Below are 22,945 nucleotides of genomic sequence, written 5' to 3'. Positions count from 1 at the left end.
TATGCTGTGAGTGAGCCTATGTTTTAAAGCCACGGGGAGTTTTTGGAGGGGAAGGAGGAGGGATTAATTAACCCCACACACCTTCACTCCGCTCCAGGCATTGTCTGAAGCTCTCAACAGTATTAGTTAAACACCATAGTCGCTGTCCCCATGGAGCTTAGAGGCAGTCAGAGGAGAAACGTAAGTCCCAGTCAAACACTCGTTCCGTATGGAAAGTGCCGTGACAATGGTTGCGGGATCTGGCAGGGGAAGCCTCAAGATTGCGGGGCCTCCCAGCTGGGGAGCTCCTAATACTAGAGAGAAATGCAATCTATACGTGTGTGCAAGGAAGAGGTTATGCTAACATTTCATTTTAATTCCCAAACACCTCATCCAGTATTCAAAAACTAATTCCGAAATGTATTCCAGCCAAGGTCACGCAGCATCTGTAGCTGGACCGGTTTCAGCTGCCCTGAAGTCCTCTGACAGTTGCGGGTCTGTCTGTTTCCTCGGCAGCTTCTGCCGCACCTGCTGTCCTTCCTGCTCTTGCCCTTCTGCTGGCCTCTGTGTCGTCCTGTGCACTGTCGCTGGGCCACAACATGTTCGTTTTCAGTATGTGGAGAGGTGTTAGTTTCATGACCTCTTCAACATGTCTTTTTTTTTTTCTTTTTTTCTTTTTTTGTCATATCGTGTGTTATTTTCAGTCATGGAGAAGAGGGTAAACCACCAGTAAAATAAGACCTATAGTACACCTTTAAGGGTTTGGTTTGTGGTTCTCTTTGAGGCCCTCTCAGCCAGAAGGACATAGTTCACTTTTCACTGCTGGCTGTGCTAAGAGATCTAATGGTCTCGTGCATTTTCAGTATATCGGCCTTTATATTTTTGGATTCATCCTCCTAAGCACAACAGAATTTATTTACAAGGGCATGTACTCCCTTTTGGTCTTTTAAATATGTGGTCCTGTAACCATAAAGTTTTGGAAGGCCATCCACTGAGACTTTCTTTTGCTAAATAGCCAAACTTTCCATGGTTGGATCTCTTAGACAGTCTAAAAACTCTGATCATTGACAGTAATGTGTCTGCAACAGGACAGCCTCTGATGCCTTGAGGAATTAATCCTGGGTATAAAAACTTTTTTTAACCTACCCCTTAGCATTGGTAACAAAGGATGTTTCAGCTGTGCTCTCCATAAGCTGTCTATGGAACCAAATTCCCCACAGTGAAGTTCCAGACAGTCCTGGGGCAGGACCTTATAGACCCCTTTCGTGAATTGTTCAACATTCCCTGGGAGGGAAATCTCAGATAGAAATCAGGATAAGCTAGGTTTGAATTTCTTCTTGATAGACATTAGTTGGAGCTCTGGGGCATCTGACTACCTGGATTTTTTTTTTTTTTTAAAAAGGCAGTGGTTTTTATTAAAACCCATATGTTTTTTTTAACCTGGTTTTTACTGTTTCTTTTGATGGCTCTCTTTTGAAATGTATATTGTAGAGTGGTTCAAAGAATGGGTGGCACAGAAAAGGTGATATGAATTGTGCACTTAAATATTTTTTTAGCCAATTACAATAAAACCCCATGAGCTATTACTGCTGAATTAAATTCGGATGTTTTGATAATGGGACAGCTGGTCTAGTCTAGCCCCTAACGGTGACCACTAGTCCTTATGGAGTGGAAAACCTCCCAGAAAACAATCTGGGTTTTCAGAAGGCAGAGAATAAAGTAAAAAATCAGGGAATGTTATGATCCTAATAAGCCCGATTATGTAGACAAATACAAATAAATACTTCCTGGGCTCCTGGGTGGCTCAGTGGGATAAGCCGCTGCCTTCGGCTCAGGTCATGATCTCAGGGTCCTGGGATCGAGTCCCGTATCGGGCTCTCTGCTCGGCAGGGAGCCTGCTTCCTCCTCTCTCTCTGCCTGCCTCTCTGCCTGCTTGTGATCTCTCTCTGTCAAGTAAATAAATAACATCTTTAAAAAAAAAACAAATAAATACTTCCTTATAATAAGATTAAAAACATGCACTGACGAGCATTAAGTCAATGTAAGCAAGGAAGGATAGATACCCAATGTGGTCTTAAACGACGTTTTAAGAGGTTTTAACGACGTTTCCACATAGATGTCTCGGGATGGAAGGACAGACACCATTTATGTCAAGCCATTGGCCTCTACTTGTGAATGAGTATTGGGAATCACGTCAGAATCTGGCAAAAATGAATCTTATTATTAGGCGCTACATGTATCTATAGAGGAGGCAGGGTCCTGGGGTCTTCCTCTTAGCTGATAGTTTGATTCCCATTTTACTGAGAAAACGTATCAACCACAAGAGAATTTGCACAAGCACATCTACCTACGAGCGTCTGTAGCCATATAAGCTGCCTTCTTCCTGATGCTGCAGGGGGACTGTCCATGTTCCTGTCAAGACCAACATAGCCCACGTGTCCTTGAGCTTGTCTCTCGCCTAGTGAAGACATCGCTTCGGCCATCGTCTCCCCTGCGTGACAGTTCTTCTCTCTCCCGGGCTGTCCCGTCTTAAAGCAAACAAACCTTCCTGCCTCTACGTCCCCTCAGCCATCACCGCGTCCCTGTGTTAGCCTGGACAGCATCTCGTGTTCACACCGCCTCAGTGCCTCTGGTGCTCTTCTCTCGTAGCCTCCTAAACCCACTTCAGCCAGGCTCTTGCTTTCTGTCCCTTCTCCAAAAACTCTTGTCATTCAGATCACCTCTGCACAGCTAAATCCAGTGGTCAGGTCTCCGTCTTCATCTGACTTTGAGGTATTAACGGTACCAGACACGAGTTTTCCTCAGAACTTTCCTTCCTTAGCTTGTAGGACTGCATCCTTGCTGGCTTTTGTTCCTTCCTGGCCGGCTGCCTTCGCTGTGCGGTTCTCCTCCTCCTTCCCCTGACGGTTTCCCATTCCTCCTCCCGTCCCCCCCACCAGGCCATGGCGGTGTCCTAGCCCACCCTTCTTAGCCCCTTCTCTTGGTGTTCTGTACTCCCTCTCCGTTGACGTCGTCCAGTCTCGAAGCTTTAGAAGCCATTAGAATGCTGATGACTAGATACCTTGACAGCTGCAGCCTAGACCTCGTTCCTGACTCCAGATCCCATGCCCAACTGCCTGCTCGAGGTCTCGCCTCAACTTACCTGAAAACTAGCCTCACTTTCCTCCCCCTCCAGTTCCACCCAGATCTTCCTCTCCGTTGCCACCGCTACTGTCTTTGCCATAATTCAGGCCCAAACTCTCCCACATGCAGTGTGTGCCGGCACATGCTCTTTGCTCCCCTTCAAAATCTGCCCAGCAATCCGGCCACTTCTCACCGCCTCTGCCGCTCCAGTATCGGCCCCGAGCTCCTTCCTCTCTTGTCTGGATCTTTGCAGTGGTTCTTCTGAGTTCCTGGACCACTTGCCCCCTGATCTCCTGAGCCAGAATCCAACCCAGCATTTTCAGAGAGAGCATTTTAAAAGGTAATGGAGATCATATTTTAATTCGTCTTCATTCGTGTCAGAGAAGCAACCAGTCTGTTGAGTGGACCTTGGGGGCCACATGGTCTGGTTCTCATCTGTCTACACCTTCCCTTGTGGGCCATCCTGATCTGCTCGCTGTTATCAGAAACACTTCCTGGAGGGCCTTTGCACCCCTGTTCCCTACGTGTGGATCATGGCTCACTCAAAACCCCCTTGAGACCTGCTCAGATACCATTTCCTTCATGAGATTCTGAGTGCCTCACTTAGAATTATAACCTGCTACTCCCTCCCCTAATCGTGGTCTCTCTTTCTCGTCTCGATTTCTTTCCCAAATGGTTCAACACACTGTCACAATGTTTATTAACCTACTCTCTCCTGCTTGGAAGGCTGTACTCTCCATGAAGGTTCCTGGACCAGGAGGCTTTTGTTCTTGTTTTCTCACTAATGCATCCCCAGCATCTAGAACAAGCCTCATACCCCGTGGAAGGTCAGTCGACCTTTCTAAAATGAATGAATCCAATGAACAGTCATGAACGGTGCATTTTCAATGGCGAGGGACTTCTTTGCAGATGTCACATCCCACCGTTGTTGTCAGGGGGCTTCACATGACAGACCCAGCCCCGTGAAGAGTGAGGAACTTGAACTGTGGCTGCTGTTGACGGTGAGTTTAGCCTGAGTGGAGCAAGTGCTCTTCGAAGCTGTTCATATGGCAACGTGAGCAGACTTCACGGGAGACAACTGGGACTTGTGTCCTGTTTTATTGTGCCAGCCTGCCTAGTTCAAGGTTACCTTTTCTGTCTCTTTGCCAGGAGCCCTGATAACACCCGGTAAAGCTGGGTAAAGTGGAGGAAAAGAGGTGTGAGCAGGGGACAGAGAAGTGGTCCGGTGAGCGCCGCTCATTCCCGCACTTTCCTATTGGGTGAACTAGTGGGGGGCAAGGTTAGCTTCAGGGCTGTACTGGGAGAAACCATCACTGTTTTCTGAGGGTCCGGCTGTGTGGAAGGCTAGACTCCAACAAGACAGTGGCCAAGGCTAAAAGGCACCTAAGTGCCACTGGAAGAAGCCAGCGCCTGATCCTGGTTCCAAGTTACTGGGAAACCATGCACAGCAGATTCCGGCGGTCCAGTGTGTGCTTAGGGCCCGACGTGAGAGAGAGCACAGAGCCAGCCCCTCACAAGGCGTGGGTCCCCACGGCCAGTAGATCCCGGTTGCAGGAGACATGGACAGTGTGACTGCACTCCCCCCGCTTGGTGTGGGGGTGGAAGGAGGCCGAGCCCTCCCCCCGGGTCTGCCATACAGAAAGCTGGGGTCGCGCCTGAGAGCCCCTGGCTCACCTGGGCATGTGCATCAAGCCTGGAAGAGGGAACGACACTTCCTTCCAAGGCAACAGACTTTGAAGGCTCTGTGGCTCTAGATGGGCAGTGTTCCAGGCCCCAGGCCCCTTCTCATGCATCCAGGGGGATGGACACATGGCAGACTGCGCGTGATGCCTTCCCAGCACTCTGGAGACAGGCGGAGTTTTAGATGAACCTGTAAAACTTGGAGGACTAAAGGAGATGAAAGCACCATGGCGGCAGTGGTCACAGATTCCCTCTCAGGGAAGTAACAGCGTGGGACCGTGGGTATGAAACAGGATCAGATGGCTCGGCGAGTGCGGGGAGCTCTGCCGGCCACTGAAGGACTTTGCAGGGCGTGGCTGAGACCACTCGCTAGGAAACAGTATGGGGAGAGGGTAAGAGATTGCTGACACGGGAGTGGTGGGGAAAACAATTTAGAAATGAAGGTTTTTAAAATGTCACTAGGACCTTAAATCTAAGATCCAGAAATGTATCAAACCTAGTCTATGCTGAGGCAAAGGAAACTCACAACAGATCTGTGTCTGCTCTGTATATCATCATCCTCAAAGCGTCCTGGCTGGTTTAGAAGAACTTTGTACCTACTACTTGGCTGTCAACCAACTTGGTTTTCCAACCAACTACTTGTTTGGAAACCGGCACTGAAACCCACCCTCTTAATCTACACATGGCTCTGTGGCCAGGTGAAGTCTTCTGTTAGGCAGGAAAACATCAAGACTCCTGGTGCTTCTCAATTCAGGCCTCTCACAGATTCATTTAGGAAAACAAGGCACGTGTGCAAGTGTGTTCCTCCTTCCCTGGATCCTCCAACCTGTTGTGAGAGGGCTTGCTGATCACTGCTAGGCCGCGGGGGTTCAACCAAGAAAGAGGAAAGGAATCAGAGGCAGATGTTCTGAGCACATGGTGGCCTGTATGTCTGGAGGGCCTCTTGCTAGAACTGGAAGGCTGTCATCTGTAACCCCTTCCATGCGTTGGTTCCTTGGTCCCTCCACGAACGGGACTGATCCCCAGTTCTTATTATGTGGAGGAAGGTTGTGAGGCTGGCCCCCTGAACGTCGGGCAGCTGGGAGATTCTAGCATCAGAGTAGCCATAACTGAACGTGGGTTTCGTGGAAGAATGGTGTCTGCTCTGGCCTTAGCCTGCCTGGCTACCACGACAAGTGCCATCGCTCGGGAGGCTTATAGAGATTTATTTTCTCCCTGTTCTGGAGGCCAGAAGTCCAAGGTCAAGGCTCAGGCCAGTTTGGTTTCTGGTGCGAGCTGACTTCTGGCTTGCAGACGCCACTTCGGTCTCCCGTGGCACAGCCTCTGAGGACACAGGACAGAGAGAGGGAGCTCTCTGCGAGCTCTTACGAGGACGCTGATCCTGCTGGATTGACCCCCACCCTACGACGTCACGAAAACTTCAGTACTTCCCGAAGGCTCTGTTTTCAAACACAGTCCCATTGGAGGTTAGCCCTTCAACGCATGAGTGTTGGAAGGGACAAAATTCAGTCCTTAGCTGTTTGCAATCTTTTGTTTTGGGGTTTTTTTTTTTGGGGGGGAGAGGGGTGTTTAAAAAAAATCTTTTATCCTTCTGTTCCTTTGAACTAAATAGTATAATGTCTTTTTTTTTTATCCTTAACAAGGGCCAATTTACGAAACTAAAGAATAGAGTGGACATATCATCTTGACTATTTAGAATGATAGATGTCTGTGAACCAAATGTTTGAGAATCGCTGAATATCATTCTACCATAAGGGGAAGGGAAGCTATGATTTGCTTCTAGACAATGTCTAAAGTTGTTTTATAATTATCTCCCTGTCACCCTCACTGCTACCTGCATCCCCAGTGCCAGCAAGATTTTATCCTGGATCTTCTGGGAATGCATAGGTCCGTTTGAGAAAAAGGAAAGAAAGGTTAAAAGTATGTGAGGATATTCCCTTAGATTAAGAATTAATGTGTAAATATAATTATATATACCTATTATATCTTATAGAATAGCTAGGCATTAATGACAGTTTAAAATTTTTTTATTATATTTTGATTACAAATCAAAGAATATTTATAAACACTTCTCAAGAATGAAAAATAATGATGCAGAGAACACCAGTGTACCCACTGCCCATCCAGACAAAGAGCCTTACCAAGATCTAAACCCAGTCCCGTTTCATTCCCTGCCCCACAAAAAGACTGACTGATATTTTGTTTATAACTTCCTCTATCTTTACGGTGTTAGTACCTATACTGTAATCCTCACAATATATTGTTTGGTTTTGCACAGTGATGGGAGGAAAAAGTAATGGGTCTCTTTTTCCTTTATTCTTGCCATTGTGGTTTGAGGAGGGACAGAAGAGCAGGTCGTGCATTGGATCCCATCGCCCAGGGGAGCCCTGTCTTTACCACCGATGCCCTACACCCCCCAAGACCATGAAAACTGAAACCCCCCTTCCTTGGGGCCCAGAGATACCTTTCTGACAGAAGCCTGCTTCAGAGAGCTGCTTCTCTTTGGTGTTCTTGCCCTCTTTGACTTGCTTCCCAACCTCTTACTGTTCCTTTTTCACTTTTGAGTTCATCATTATAGGTAAAACTATTTTGTTTTCATCTTTTCCACTATTTTTTAGCTGTTTCGATCAGAATGCACTTTCAGGGAACTCAGCTATGCTTCTAGAAATGGAAGATCCTACTTTTTTGGTTTTAAACCCGTTACAACGTTTTTCTGTATTTTCTTTTCATATGTGCAGAGCTCTAGGGTCCTGGAAGAAACTCATTTTGATGGTGAGCCAATTACTTTCTTTTCCACTTAATTTTTTTGGCCTCTCTCTTTAAATGACTCCATAGTAATTTGACAAAGTGTATGTAAACAGCTGATTCCGTGACTTGACTTGCTGGAGATTAGTCTTCTCATTGGGATGCACCTGCAAATGAAGTAATAGAAATACATTTAAGAATGAAATTATCATTTTGTTTAGAGACAGCATGTGTGTTTACGTGGGTGTGTGTGTATTTTCTCCTAGGCTGCTGCACTGAATAATAAGAAAGATCCCAGCCAGAATCCCTTGAGACTGTTTAATGGATACGTTTACAGTGGTGTCCAGACTCTGGGGAAGGAGCTCTTTATGTACTTTGGGCCCAAAGCTTTACGGTAAGATAAACCTGCACAACACATCTTACTGCCCTGTTGAGGGATGTGTAGGCTTTTCTTGCAACTCACCTGGTGTCACACACAATCACGTAGAAAGTACTCCAATTCTAAGTTCTAATATAAGAGGCTGAGATCCTATCTGATGCGGAAGATGAGTAAGTTGTGATGTCACCGTTACTTGGAGGGCTAGTCCGTGTATTGTTTTTACGAAAAACTAAAATCAGCTAGACGGGCTTCCAAGAGATGGCGGAGCAACACAGCTTGGCTTGGCTCTTCATAACTCCCCCACACTCTCTTCTCCCGGCCCTTCTCCCCTGCTGCTTTCTCTCGTGTTTCCCCCCAAGCATTTATTGTATTAGCAGCATTAGTTTCTTTAAATGTATGACCTCTCCCAGTTCGGTTTCAGCCTGTCTCTAGACATTTAGAGTTCTCTGTCTTCCTTCTTTTTCTGAAGCCTTGTATGGAATTGGAAACTTCTGTACAGAATTCTAGAACTTTTCCCAGAAGTCCCAAGTTCTCCATTCTTCCACAGCCGTTATGGAAAGTCATCGCTAATGTGTCCGCAATGAAAGACGTGCAATCTCTTACCCTCTTACCTTGGTTGACTTACTGATAAGAATGTCAAAATGTGTGGACTTGCCAGATCATGATCCCCTCTTCAGTTTTTGCAGGAAAATGAGGAAGGCCGTGGATTAGCATGTCTACCTAATCCTTGTCTTCTCTGAATTTAGCCCAAGGTGTTGCTACCCATGAAGCACAGTAGTGCTCCCTTAAATCTCACTTAATGTTTCTGGAAGCTGTTGAACAATTTCACCATGAAGGAGAAGCCCTGGTACTAGGCCTTGTGCCTCTAACCGAAGGTGACTGATGGGCACAGGGAGCTGATATGACTGTATGATGGTTACTTTCCGTCCCTCACCTACCGCCCAGTTCCAGAACGTTGAGTTTATGTAATTGCTTTCTCTCTGAAATGTTCTCTTTGTTGTCAGCGGCTGCTGTCCTTGGACCATAGTATCACTGGGTGGGATTTTTTTCTCAGTCTGGAAAGGGTCACACAAGAGTGTGCTGCCTGGCTCACGCAGCAGTGATCTCCTGCCGTTGCGCTGTTGTGGTGCTGGATGGAGGTGATGGAAGACTCCGCTCGGACTGGAGGAGGAAGCGGTGGCGTCCGTGGAAGGTGGCTGGAAACACGGATACGCTGTTGCTTCTCCGGTGTTAGGTGCGGATTCATGTCTGTTGGAGGAGCTGGAGGTTTTTATCAATTGTTCTCCACCAGACTGGCAAAGGAGGACTCGTTTCTCAGTTCAGGGCTGTCCGTAAACGTTCCCTGAAGTTCTAAACCAGGGCAATCACTTCCTTAAACGCACTGAACTAGGACCCTCTGTGGGCAGTGTGTGTCTCAGTGTACGCATGGGGACAAGCGCCGTGGCTGACTTCCCTTCCATTTCCCACAGCCCTGATGACTATTTGGTGTGATAATTCCAGGGCCGTGGCCGATCAGCTGTTTGAATACAAACTGAGCAACCTAAAATCAACTGCATCCCCTTCCACAATTGAATTGCAGGTAAAAATACACATTCACACACTCTCCCAACCTACGCTTCTTAAGGGAATGGATGACTCTGTCACAGAATGTGATCATTGTGTGACGTTACAGGTCTGCGAGCATGAGACAGAAATTTAGTCTTCATCCCTCACCGCTTCTTGCTACCCACCAGGCTGGTCTGCATTTTAAAGAGCACATAGCAGGAAACACGCTTAGTGCTCGCTTATATTTACCCCGTAATGTGCAGCTTTTTACAGTTAAAATTGCCCTGGATTTTAATGCCTCTTACAGGGCAGGCCATGAATCTTCCTGGGATTCATTTGTCATGGAACAAGACACAGACCAAGCCCTCGGTGAGGGAGTCCGCCATGCAAAATGCACACTTCAGAGAGATACAAATTAGAGCAACTCTTTCTGTTACGAAAAGATTTATCAAAGTGCTCAAGTGATCCTAACAGTGCCAGAGAACACGAAAAATTATTTGATATGCAGTGATTTTTGTTGCACGGTAGTGGTGTTATGTGTGACTAAGACGGGTGCTCCTTCTGAACACTTTAAAGAAGCTTGTCATCGATAGCAAAACAGAAACCATTTTTAATTTTTTGGCTGTATATGTAACAAATACTTATTAGCGATAACTGAGACATAAGAATCAAGAATAAATTTATACATTCATAATCTCACTCCCAAATATAACCTCTATTAACTACTTATGTGTATATATACATATTGGCTATATGTATAACTATATGTATGTGTATATATTACCAATATGGCATGGGGATGTATCTACCCATCTACTTACCCAGACACACCCACCCTGGAAGCTGCCATTTTCCCTCAGAAAGAACCCAGCTGTTACGTCTCGGACTCACATTTAAAAGATATATTTTTTTAATGAGTCTCTCTTTCCAAAACACTTTGCTATTTCCAATTTACGATTTATATGACTCTGATGGTTTGTGATGATCATATTCTGAAAGTATATCTGAAATATTTTACAGGCTTTGTCATTTTAGAGAAGCCTTGTACGTTATCAGTTTTTTAATTTGTTGGGGTGTAAGTGATCTGATCCTCTAAACGGCTATGCATGAGGTAATGTGACAGTTCTTCGTAGTTTGTGAAACAATCTTTAAGGAATCTGTTTTGCGCTACTTGTAAAGGGTTTTACAGCTTAGACGTAGTTTTTGTGATCTGCCACATTGCCATTTAGAAAAATGGAAGCATGATAAAGGTTCTAAATGAAATCGGATACTTGAAGAATAGTCAGTCCTGCTAATCTGTCTGCCCACCATGCTCACATGTCTTTTGGGAACAGCATTCCTTCTAGAAAGTGGTCATCAGGCCAAACTGACCACAGAGTTCGAGTTGACTCTAGCATGATCTTAAGGGACCTTCTGTCTCATACAGAGTCGGTTGGGTCAGTGTGGGTTCTTCCGTGAGACTTCCTCACCTGGAGCTGAGGACAGTCAGGCCCTATAATGAGGGGAAGCTAGGAGGTGAGGCCTTAGAACCTGTAGGTGGCTGCGTTCCTTGGCTTGTGAGATGGTGGAAAATGAAACCAGCCTACACAAAGCCGAGAATCCGAAAAACCTTCTAGCCCCTCCTTCCATCTGTTCCTGGTCCTAGCTGCTTTCCTTCCTTTCCTGCAGCTGGATTCGTCAGCCCTCCCTCAGATCCTGTGAGCTACAGAGTACTCCTTAGTGCCTAAACCTGTGAGTTGGGTTTCTGTCCCCTGCAATTGAAGGAAACTGACCATGATCAGAAAGCAAAAACTTCCAGATAGGAGATAAGTAAGTCGTGGAGATGTAACTACAGCATGGGGACTGCATGTTTCACAGTACTGTGCCACAGAGTTGAAAATTGCAGAGAGAATAGAACCTATAGGTTCTCATCACGAGAAAAAATGAGTGTAACTGTGTTTGGTGACAGATGTTAACTAGACTTATTGTGGTGATCCTTTCACAATGTCTACAAATACTGAATCATGTTGTGTACATGAAACTCATGTTATATGTCAAGGATACCTCAGTTTAAATGAAGGAGAGGAGTAAGGAAGGAAGGAGGAGAGAAAGAGAGAGAAAGTAAGAAAACTAACCATTACAAGTAATCCACAAGCCAAGAATTAAACATCTTTAGTTTTTAAAATGGTAGATTTTGAAATTTTTATTTTCTGTTTCAGTTACCATGATGCTTTTATGTGTAACTGGAGAAGATCTAGAAATCTTTAGCTTTTTCACTGGCTTTCCCTTCTGCACCTGATAGTTCCCAAAAGTATAAGGGCAAAAATAAATACCACCCGTAATTATTACTACCAAAAGAGGGCACGCTTAACAGTTTTTGTAAATATCATAGATAAAATATAAATTGTGTATATACCATATATTCATACATAATTTATATTACATATGCACAGATTGTGCTATCATCACTACTAATTAGCATTTTCCCCCATTTTTCACTCTAATGAAAAACTCTGAAGGACGTTACATCCTTGAGTGTGTATCTTTTACCACTTTGATGTTTTCTTAGGGTAAATTCCTAGATGTAGATTTGCTGGATCTTGGTTACCGACACTTTCTTATATCCCTTTTGAAGGCATATAGAAAACTATCATGAACGGGAAGCATCTGCAACTGGCCATACCATAGAGAATGTCCCGTGCATGGTCTGCCTTGGCTCTGATTGTGTAGATTTATCCACACCTGTGTGCAAGGTTATAAAAGTTTGGAAACATGTTAGCATAAAATGCATGTGCAGCACTCTAGTGGTTGTGGAAGGTTACAGACCTTATCATAGCAGATTGACCTGGCATGGTATTCTCAACTGACAATCATAATTTTACTTAAGTTGACTTTAGGTTATCTGCCTCATAGTTCCACGTCTGGCACATCTTCGGGTCTGACTCTGTTGACTGCTTTATCTTTTGACATCAAGTCCCTTTGTTGTTGTTTAATTTTTATCTTATTTTTCTATGTGTCATAACTTTTTAAAATTCCAGGTAATTGTGTTTAGAGGAACAGTAGAGACCAAATTAAGTAATATTTAACCTCAAAAATATTAATGCCTCTTCTATCAGGTCATTAGGGCAGGGGATTGAGCAGTCGAGATTGGTTCGGATTTCGTTGTGTTGTAGTCGGCTTCAGAAACCAGCAACATCAGAAATTCAGTGGCTCCAATTGTTTTGTGCCTTAAGTGTGGCCTGGTGTGGCTGGGACTGGTTCTCTGTGTTTCTGTCCTCTACTCTCAGCTTTTAGCAGACCCTGGGTATGTGTACCATGAGGGGATTTCTCCACACACTTCGCTCCCATCCCCACTCCCACCCCAGTGGGATACTGCTCTTGCTTGCTATTCAGTGAGAAGTCCATGATGGGCAAAAGGATTCTTCTAGGCTAGCCTCTATCTTGGGCCCTGTGCACGTGGACCTGAGGGTTGCACTTTTCTGAGAGCCACTGACCCTTTTCCTCCCCAAGGCAGTCAAATTCTTCCTTCCATGTGTAGGTGGGCCCCAGTGCAAGAGCGTTTCCTTCCTCTGTCTCAGCGGGAACAGATGTCCCCGCATATCACTGCAGGACAAAGCTGATGGCCTGCCTCACCCCTAAAGACGGATGGCTTTGCTTACATAACCTCAGCAGCTGTGCATTTGGCCTGAGCCTGGTGGCAAAGACTTTCCTGCCCTCCCCCATGGCCGCCTGCTTCTGTTTGCTGGTGCAAGACTGTGTGGGCACGAGGCTTCCTGTTATTCCTGCCGGGACACAGGGCTTTCTGTTTGTACCTCTCCCTTGGCTACAGCCCGGCACCATGCCACCGAGGGTGGCTCTGTCAGTCCCCTCCTGCGACACATCTTTCTCATGCACAGGGGTGCACAGCCATGGAAAGGGGCTTACATGGGAGCCTGTCCTTGTGTCTGGGCCTCCAGGGATTCCAAATGGTTATATTAGCCACACTCCATTTTTAGAAGTTTGTGGAAAATTTGAGCTATTTCCTTCTTACCTGTTTTTACAGGCTCTTCTGCCTATACTCTGTCAAATAATTTGGGTGTCTGCCTTTACACATGAAGGGGGGAGGAGGTTGTTACCATTTGGAATTTAGCTCACCTTGCTGCCTGCAGCCTCACATCTCTGACAGGTTCAAGAGAATTTACGATTCTGTAAATAATAGGACTTTTCTCTTCATGTTGGGAGAGGAGCTCTATGTCCTTCGCTCTTCTGTACCCTAAGGAGATGCAGAACTCCCTGTTAACTTTTTAACACGGTTCATTCCATATTGTTTTATAACTTTTTTCTTTGAATTTCTGACATAAGCTTTAGAATAATCACATTCAACTGTTTTATACTATTACGTCACTTTTGACCACTTGATGATTTTCATAAACAGTTGCCTTATTAGCAGTGTATGTTTAGTCATCCCTGAGATGAACCTTGACAGCACCATTATCTGTGCCATATGTGTTTGTTTTAGGATGTTTTGATTGCTCTGGTCATTCTTACAGTGATAACCTGGAAGCCCGTGGCTGGTGTTTAAAATAGTATCAGGCCTTGTTTATTGATTTGTTTTAGGAAATTATTTCGAACTAGAGGCAGTTTCTTAATATCACTTCAGTGCTTAGTTTGGTCATAATTTTTATATTAGAACTTTGGTTGCAAGCAACAGAAGCCCAACTCAAATGAGCTCAGTAATTATTTCTTACAAGAATATGGGGTATCTTACCTGAAGGTAATGCAGACGGATTTCAGGCAGAATTGGAAGCAAAGGCCATTTTCTGTGAGGACGCTGCATTTTTCGATTCTGTCCCTCATTGACATCTGCTGAACTCTTCCCTCCTGTAGATGGGCCTCCCTTGGCTTCTCTGTTGCCCATGCTGGGTAACATTCCCAAAGACTGTTCCCAGGTGGGATCTCCTAGTATTAATGGGAAACTGATTTGTCTGTAGCCAGAATCCATAAATTCATCAGGGGAAAGCAGATGAATCCAGGTACTGGATACTGATGGGTCTAGCTTGACTCAGGTGTCCATTTCCAGTTCAACTGTGCCAAGGCACAAGAGCTGAGGAAGGGATAAGATACCAACTCAGAGTTGGGCCTAATGCCCGTTATTGGCAGGGAGTCATGCTATGCAGAGTAGATGATCTTAGGTGACCGGTTGGGCTGGGGATGGAAGGGATTTGATAAGGTAAAGAGTTAGGAATAAGGATCTAATAAAATTTTCTTAAACCAAGTTGATTATAATGAGGAATCTTGAAAAGCAAATCAAACTCTTGAATGTAAAAGTGATATAAACCTATGTCCCAGTCTATGAAGGATCAGTACGGCAGTTGTTACAAGAGTACAGATGTTACTGTGCCCCAAAATTTCCACGATACTGGTGTATTTTTCTTAGTTTAATATGAAAGTTACTTAACAATAAACCCAAAATTTGTCGGTATATTGGGGCTCAGTTATCACAACGTTTTGCTATTTAATAAAAATAAAATAAATAAGAATAAACTAAAAATTGTGGTTTTTATGCACGTTTTCTTCTAAATTGAATAGATTTAATAAGGCCAGAAAAAGCATACTTAATTTGAGTCCGCGTTCTCATTGGGGCTACCCCTGCATTTCATTTGGGTCTTAACCTTTGAGAATTTTTTATGTGGACGCAGTTTCATTATAGAAAGTGATTTAGAATCCACTTTATGAGCCATGCAGCTGACAAGATTTTAGATATGATGGCTTCTGGGCATGCCAGTTGTACACCTTTCACTGGGGTTGAACTTCCATAAGCTAAATTATGGAGTACTTACAGGCACACATTTTTCCTGTCAAGAACTATGGGGCATGTAAAATGCATTTATGATTGATAGTAGGGCACACAGAGTTTAAAACCCACATTTTTAAAGTTAGACTGGTTAACCTTGTACAATACTATAACATGGTGCTTTGGAATTAGAAGCACAGTGCAGTAACATTTGCTGCCAAAAGAGCCATATTTATTAACTCAACAAAGCTAGAAGGAGAAGGATTTGAAAGGCGGAACACAGTATTTCATCTCAAGAATCATTTTTGATCTTCATCATCAGAGGTCCACAAAACCACTTTCTCTCACTCTCTCTCTCTCTCTCTTTCTTTGTTTTTACTGGACATGCTAATCAATCCTATAAAAACTGAAAGGTTATCAATTTTTCATCACTGCATTGTGGCTTTCAAGCTAACCGTAAATATTTATAAATCCCATCTTCCCGATACATATAAAGGTAAAAGAAAACTAAAAGAAGTGAAGACAATATCATTTTGACTTGTTCTCTTCTCTTTTGATGCATAAGATTTTGCAAAAAAATTGTTTCATTGTGTATCCCAGAACAAGGGGGAGGGAAAGAGGGTCTTAAACTGTAGAAATCATTTCGGAGTAGGTAAACAGTTCCCATCCATTGTGGCTAGAAATACAGAATTTGAATGTTAGTGGCTTTGTAGAATTTATATTAAAACAAAACAAAACAAAACTGTAGGCAATTGAAATTTAGCCTCATCTCATCCAAAGCCTTTGAATCTGAGAGAAAGCTGAAATGTTAGACTGTTCCATGAATAAAAGTACTGCATCTGACAAGAAAAGAAGAACAGGGTATGTTTTCTTGGGCTTATTGTCAGGCCCTATTATTTCTCTAGGAATTTATTTTATTTGTGGTTTGAAAGACTGAATTGTTACATCTTCTCGTTTTATGAGGATACAAAGCCATAATAGAAAAAGATATAATATTGGCTACATTTTTCCCCCCTAAAAGTGCCTATCTTGATTAACATTTGTTTGCTTATAACCCAAAAAGTAAAATGAACAAAAAAAAAATTAGATACATATTATACTTTCTGCCACTCACAACTGGGTTTGATTTTGTTTCAGGATTCATTTTGGAATGAAAGGCTCCATCATGATTAATCCACTTGAGCATAAAAATAAAAATGGAGTTTCTCCTGTTTTTGAACTACAGCTCACCAAAGATCTGATTTGTTTCTTTGACTCATCAGTAGAATTCAGGTAAAACAGAAAAGAAATGTACCGCAGCTGAAAAACTGAAGAGATGGGTCTACGGTTTGAAATGTGGAGATAGATAGATGTTTTTAAAAGGATCTGTAATTGGTAAAGCCTCACTTTGAACACACCTTTAAATAATCTGTATGGTCTTCATTGTTGGGTGGTATAACTCACACTCCAATTAACAGAAAGTGTTTATATCAGAGCTCCTTCTAAATGACACTTTGCGAAATTGTAACTCGACTTATGATTAATGTGTTTTCTATTCCTTGCTACAGAAACTCCACCGAAAGCCAACAGAGAGTACGAATGATGGAAGAATTAGATGTATGTTCCCCTAAATTTAGTTTCTCAAGAGCAGAAAGTGAAGTGAAGAAGCAGAAAGGACGGATGTTGTGTGATGTGTTAATGGACCAGAAAGTGTTGCCTGGGGTAGGGAACATCATCAGAAACGAAGCTCTCTTTGACAGTGGCCTCCACCCAGCTGTTAAAGTAGGTCATGAGCATTTTTTAAAATGATTTCTGTATTTTTAGATGCTGTTGAGGGACCAACGTGGAACACGTAAATCTTGTTGCCGTAAAACATTCTCCCCAAAGAGAAATTTTCGGGGTCTTTGTTTCTGTTCGCATCTCAACGCGGCCAGCGCTGACCACTTCTTTTACAGCTGCTGTGTGCTTCCCCCCGTCCACCTCCCGATCCCTGTCCTCTATAACTTGCTTTGCTTTTTATTGTCCCCTTACCATTGATCACTTTCGAACATAACCTCATTTGGACTTGTTAGATTTATGACTTAAGATCTCTCTCTTCCTGCTCCAACACAGTCTCTCACGAGGAAGCTGTCTGTTTTGTTCATGGAGGGATTCAGGCATCTAGAATGTGGGGTCTGGCACAGGGAAAGCATTCGGGAATTATCTGTCGGGTGTATGAATGAAGTGAGCTCACAACTTGCTCTTTGTAACTGGCATATTAAATTCACACTCTAGACACACTCCCGTATTCCTATTTATGGCTACTTGACATTCGCGAATGCTGTTTGTGGGGAATAAGGTTGGCAGGCGGATAGCAAGGACTGAGGAATAAGGGACTAGTAGGGAGATGGAAACAATTTGGAGGACTTGTAAAAACTCTGCTGGAAGAAGGGGAAAACACAGACCATCTGGTGGGAGGGGGGTGGTCAGGACGAGGACCAGGTTTTGTTGTGTTTTCCTTATTCTTCAACTGCAGAGGCATAAACTAATTTATATGAGGGCAAAAAAATAGTCAAGAGGGAGAGATTAAAATTGTAGGAAAGAGAATGGGGATTAATAGGGCAAAGTTGTAAGAAAGTCAGAGAGATTAGAACCCAAAGCCAGGTAGAAGGCTAAGCATATTTTAGTTTCTAAGGGAGGAACTCTATGGCTTTAATCTACACCCAGCTGGTCTCTTTAAACAAAATGATTTTTTTACAAGAGTCCAAAGATACCTTTTGATTTTCTGTAATTATTTCCTAGATAGTTTTCTTTAAATCCAAATCAATAAGAAATAAGTTTTCAAAGAAACTGGTTAATGATTTTTCTAGATTAGATTCTGCTTTTTGACTCTTGGAACAAGTTGGTTAAATTTCTGTAACATCGGAGTGATGAAACGGAATTTTAACGAGAAGCAAGCTTTTTAAAATCACGTAGGCCTCTGTGGAAAATGTTTTAGAAAAAAAGAAACTGGAGTACTGTTACTTAGAATATTGTCATTATCTATGATAAACTGAGAATTTACTTTTTATCTGTATGTGCAACAGGCCATTCGTCTAGGAAAAGATCATTTGCCCACATGTCTGGGAGCTGAAAAATTAATGATAGTTCTCAAGCTTAGCTATTAGCCCCCTAAAATCACATGCACAATTATTAAAAAAAGTTTAGTTTAACATTTCAAGGTTTGAGTAAATATGGTATATAAGATATGGTAAGAAAAAACTCAGTTTCAAAGTGTTTATGTTTTAAACTTTAAATAAATGAAAAATAGACCTAATATTTTTGTAATGATTATGTTGAGTCAGTGATTTTAGGTTTTTATAGTCATTGATAAATTAGTTTCTGTTGTATATAGATGTTTGTATATATTCACATACATAAACAAGGTTAAGTCATCAGACAAGCTATTTTCTGGCATCACCATTGAAAGCACATGCTGGGGCGCCTGGGGCGCTCAGTGGGTTAAGCCTCTGCCTTTGGCTCAGGGCATGATCTCAGGGTTCTGGGATCGAGCCCCAAGTCAGGCTCTTTGCTCAGTGGGAAGCCTGCTTCCCCCTCTCTGTCTGCCTGCCTCTTTGCCTACAACAAAAAAAATAATAAAATAAAATAAAATAAAAGCACATGCTAAATGGTAATTAATTCTACAAGGGTAACACTGAGATTTATGCCAGACCATGACACACAAAATTCTTCCATAAGTGCTATTTCTGAGTGCTTCCGGGAATTAACAAGTACCCTGATATTATTAATGGGTGTATATAAATTCATATCATTTTAAAGCTTGATAGTCATTCATCCTCGATCCTTGATGGTCATTCATTCCTGTGCTGATTTATCCCTTTCCCTCCCTCCGTTCTTTCTAGTTATTTTGTTGTTGTTGTTGTTTTTGTTTTTGCTTTTTTTTTTTTTCAAATTCCGTGGCCAAAACACATTGCTGGGACTTTGAAGATGTCTCATACAGAAGAGATACTTATTTAGAATTATTTGTATTTAAAATAGAAATTTAGGGGTACCTGGGTAGCTCGTGGGGTAAGCCTCTGCCTTTGGCCCAGGTCATGATCTCAGGGTCCTGGGATCGAGCCCCACATCAGGCTCCCTACTTGGCGGGGAGCCTGCTTCCTCCTCTCTCTCTCTGGCTGCCTCTCTGCCTACTTGCAATCTCTCTCTCTCTCTGTCAAATAAATAAATAAAATCTTTAAATAAATTTAAAATAGAAATTTATAAACAAGAATGGTATTTTTTTTTTTTTTAAAGATTTTATTTATTTATTTGTCAGAGAGAGAGTGAATGAGAGCGAGCACAGGCAGACAGAGTGGAAGGAAGAGTCAGAGGGAGAAGCAGGCTCCCTGCGGAGCAAGGAGCCCGATGTGGGACTCGATCCCAGGACGCTGGGATCATGACCTGAGCCGAAGGCAGCCGCTTAACCAACTGAGCCACCCAGGCGTCCCAAGAATGGTATTTTTTTAATCTGTGCTATCATTTGAAGCCATTGTTAATGACATTAAATAGATGTGTGAGAAACAGAAGATATGCATATATTTTAAATCTGCATTTAGTTTTCTTAGAACTCGCAACTGGTATTATTTTTGGAGAGTAACGAATTATGACACTGTCTTCAACGGTTTTTCTGTTTTAAGGTTTGTCAGTTGACAGATGAACAGACCCATTACCTTGTGAAAATGATACGTGACTTCAGCATTCTTTTCTACAGGGTAAGAGGGAAAATGTTTCCATTATGTAAAATGTCAACTATTTCCCTTTGGATTGCACCAAAAATGTTAAGGCTGTTTGTAGCCATCTAGTGGTCAGTGTGGAGAGGTACAGGAAGGTAGAGGGACCTGTGGGCAGCATAATTCACTTCTAGAAATTGGCTGTCATGGGTCAGTCCAAACTTGTCTACCAATAATTATATTAAATTATCTTTACATGATGTTCGGGAACACCTGTGTTAGCATTTTACTTAGACTCTTGTTCTTTTTTTGGACATATGAAAGTAAAATGTAGGAGTTCCAGAGAGAGAGAGAGAGAGAGAGACTCAATTCTTTGGAATAAATATATCTCAACTCAGTCAGATTTTGCCTCTTGCTACCTGTGTGGTTTAGATTATTTAGATAATTTTGGTATAGTTTCTTCATCTGTAAAATGGGATAATAATATTTTTCTATCTACCACAAAGACTATTTTGAGAATGAAGTAAGTACTTGCTAACCTATAAATTTTGGAGAGTTGTATATATGCTTATACCTCTGGATGGGCAGTTTAGAAAACACAGTTTCTCTTTTCAGTAGAGTATAAACATGTCTGTTTTCTTTTCCCCCATAGTCCATTTTCTATTCAAAATTTTTAATTTTACTGTGTTCAGAGAGCAGGTATGATAGGAGTCTTCATGTATTGGCCTCATGTAGTGAACCTCTTGTTTTACAAGTCTGCCTTGAATATTATGGCAATTTTAATATTCTGTATGCTTGCTTAATCTTTCAGGGAAAGATGATTATAGACCACTACCCATTTTTGAGGCAGATTAAGTTTTGGATATTTTAATACTTGGCTTAAATCAATGGAAGTTGTTTGTGTAATTTTCAATTTACATATGGCAAGTCATATTTCTGGGCCTTGGGATTTTTCCTGTGCTGATATAAACCCAAAACGTTGTCTTTTTAGAAGCTTTAAATATATACAAGTAGAATAAAACTGTGACAGAATATCAAAATGTCTTTTGAATTAGAATATACCAAATGAGTCTACGGCCATACCACCCTGAACGCGCCCGATCTCGTCTGATCTCGGAAGCTAAGCAGGGTCGGGCCTGGTTAGTACTTGGATGGGAGAATATACCAAATGGGACATATTCTTTGCAAGGAAGGCTTTCGAATTTTTATTTTCTTTTTTAGTGAATTTGTGAGATTAAAAATGAAAAGATGGTCTCGAGTTTTTCACTGTAGCAATAAATTTTTTTGCTTTTGTCTGTTGAAAGAAAATGAACAGCTTCGTATTCTAAAAATAATCAGATTTCTAGCTAATCTAGTCTTTTAACCACATAATTACGTTTAATTAAAAAAAAACTTAAAAGCATGAGCGACGTTTTAAATTGTAGAACTTGTACATCCCATTTAGATAAAAAGATAATGCTATGCAAAGAACAATTTGAATACTAATAAGTTATAAAATAATGGCTTAATTATTTCACACAAATCTTGTTTGACAAATATTGCTGAGTCTTGTCAATAACTTTTCTCAGATGAGAGAAAAGATCATACAGACGTATGTACAAACATGTAAATTTTCAACAAATTATTTTCAGAAATGACTTTCTGGAATGTATCTTTGGATCCTTAGCAACACTGTTTTATAGATAATCTTATAATGTTGTTTGTTTGTTTATAGTGCCATAAAACGGGATCTGTTATCTCTAAACACTATAAGGTCTATAAGCGTCCTCACTGTTGTCAGTGCTGTTGCAAAATAACTGTGTGTCGCTTAGGAGAGAATAATAGAATGACGTATTTCTGCCCTCGCTGTCAAAAAGAAAATCCTCAACATGTTGACATTTGGTGAGTTATCTAATTTAAAGGTATACTATTTGCCCTCATCACTAACTCAAAGGCTATTAATAAGAACATAATTCAAAGTTATTTGAACCCTTGGAAGGAAATAATAAATAACATCATCAAAAAACCTGGGTAAACTATAGATGATGTATGGACCACTTCTGGATTCAGTAGAAAATCCCCAGCTCATATGTTAATATCCAGCATTTCACTTTAATCCCATTTGTAAAGTAATCACAAGGAGGTGTAGAAGGTCAATGATTGGAAAAATGCAACTATCTTCAAAAGTTCTTGCTTTATTTGGAAGTAATACTATAAAACCTAAGCAAGATGTCTTTACAAAATTCATGTCTTTTGGGTGAAGCAGTCGACTGCTTACTAAACACATATGTGGTGATTCTTCCAGCTGCTGATTATGTCTGTTCCAGTTACACCTTCCAGAACTAGGCAGAGAACCAGAGAATAGGTTCAGGGACCCGCTGAGATGGATCTGAGCGACAACTGCATTGGTCACCTGACTTCCATAAGCCCCAGCACTGACTGGTGGAGCACAGTGATATTTTGAGTCCCTTGGAATTAGTATCTGCTTGGAACCAGTGTACAGTGTGCCCAAGCAGTCCAATTACTTCCTTTTCACGGATGCACAGTTACTCTGATAAAAGTCCCTACTTCCCTTTAGGAAAGACCAGGACAAATATGAGTAATCTAAAGGAATATGTGATTATAGGCCAAAATAACCAGATCAGACATGAACCCCATTAAGTATTACCAGAGTTCAGGAACGTTAGAGGTATATATATACACACAAAGTGGGAAAGATCTAGAAAGAGTGTGATTTTCAAGTTTACTTTAAAAAGATAGAATTTTGGCTAAATAAATGAGAAAACGAACATTAGTTAATTGGAAAGACATAGCACAGCCACAAACCCTAACCATTCATTAGCATGGCATGTTAGAGGATGACGGGAACACTCACCAAGCCCCAGGGAGTCCCTCAGGTGTTGGATCGCAAAAGCTAGTTTTCCAGATAGACTGGGATCAAATAATAGGACTCATTGGTCCTTCTGGGAATGGTTGATGTCTTGCGGAAATCAGTAGATTAAGGACTTTTCAGTGAGTGGGAAATGGTGAGACTAAACCTCACAGGTAGAGAAGCTATTGCAGTGTAAGAATGAGAGAGTGTTCTCGGGCCTGAGG

The 22,945-nt window shown here is 42.2% G+C and overlaps 1 protein-coding gene across 3 annotated transcripts in view; it reads left to right on the top strand.

Moving 5' to 3' along the window:
- NEIL3 (nei like DNA glycosylase 3) overlaps window positions 1-22,945 on the top strand; it is a 46,511-nt gene that overhangs the window by 6,734 nt on the left and 16,832 nt on the right. The window contains exons 2-6 of one of the 3 annotated variants that reach the window (XM_082715824.1): window positions 7,794-7,921; window positions 16,341-16,475; window positions 16,751-16,964; window positions 19,838-19,912; window positions 21,585-21,751. In XM_082715824.1, coding sequence (XP_082571950.1) covers window positions 7,794-7,921; window positions 16,341-16,475; window positions 16,751-16,964; window positions 19,838-19,912; window positions 21,585-21,751 — 719 coding nt within the window. Of the gene's footprint in view, window positions 1-7,793; window positions 7,922-9,375; window positions 9,486-16,340; window positions 16,476-16,750; window positions 16,965-19,837; window positions 19,913-21,584; window positions 21,752-22,945 lie in introns of those variants that run through there. The other 2 variants (XM_082715826.1, XM_082715825.1) reach the window with 2 other exon arrangements.

The sequence above is a fragment of the Mustela nivalis genome (assembly GCF_964662115.1).
Source record: "Mustela nivalis genome assembly, chromosome: 20".
In the NCBI taxonomy this organism is placed as follows: Eukaryota; Metazoa; Chordata; class Mammalia; order Carnivora; family Mustelidae; genus Mustela; species Mustela nivalis.
The sequence above is the reverse complement of the archived record's forward strand: the minus strand, read 5'-3'. Positions and strand labels throughout refer to the sequence as shown.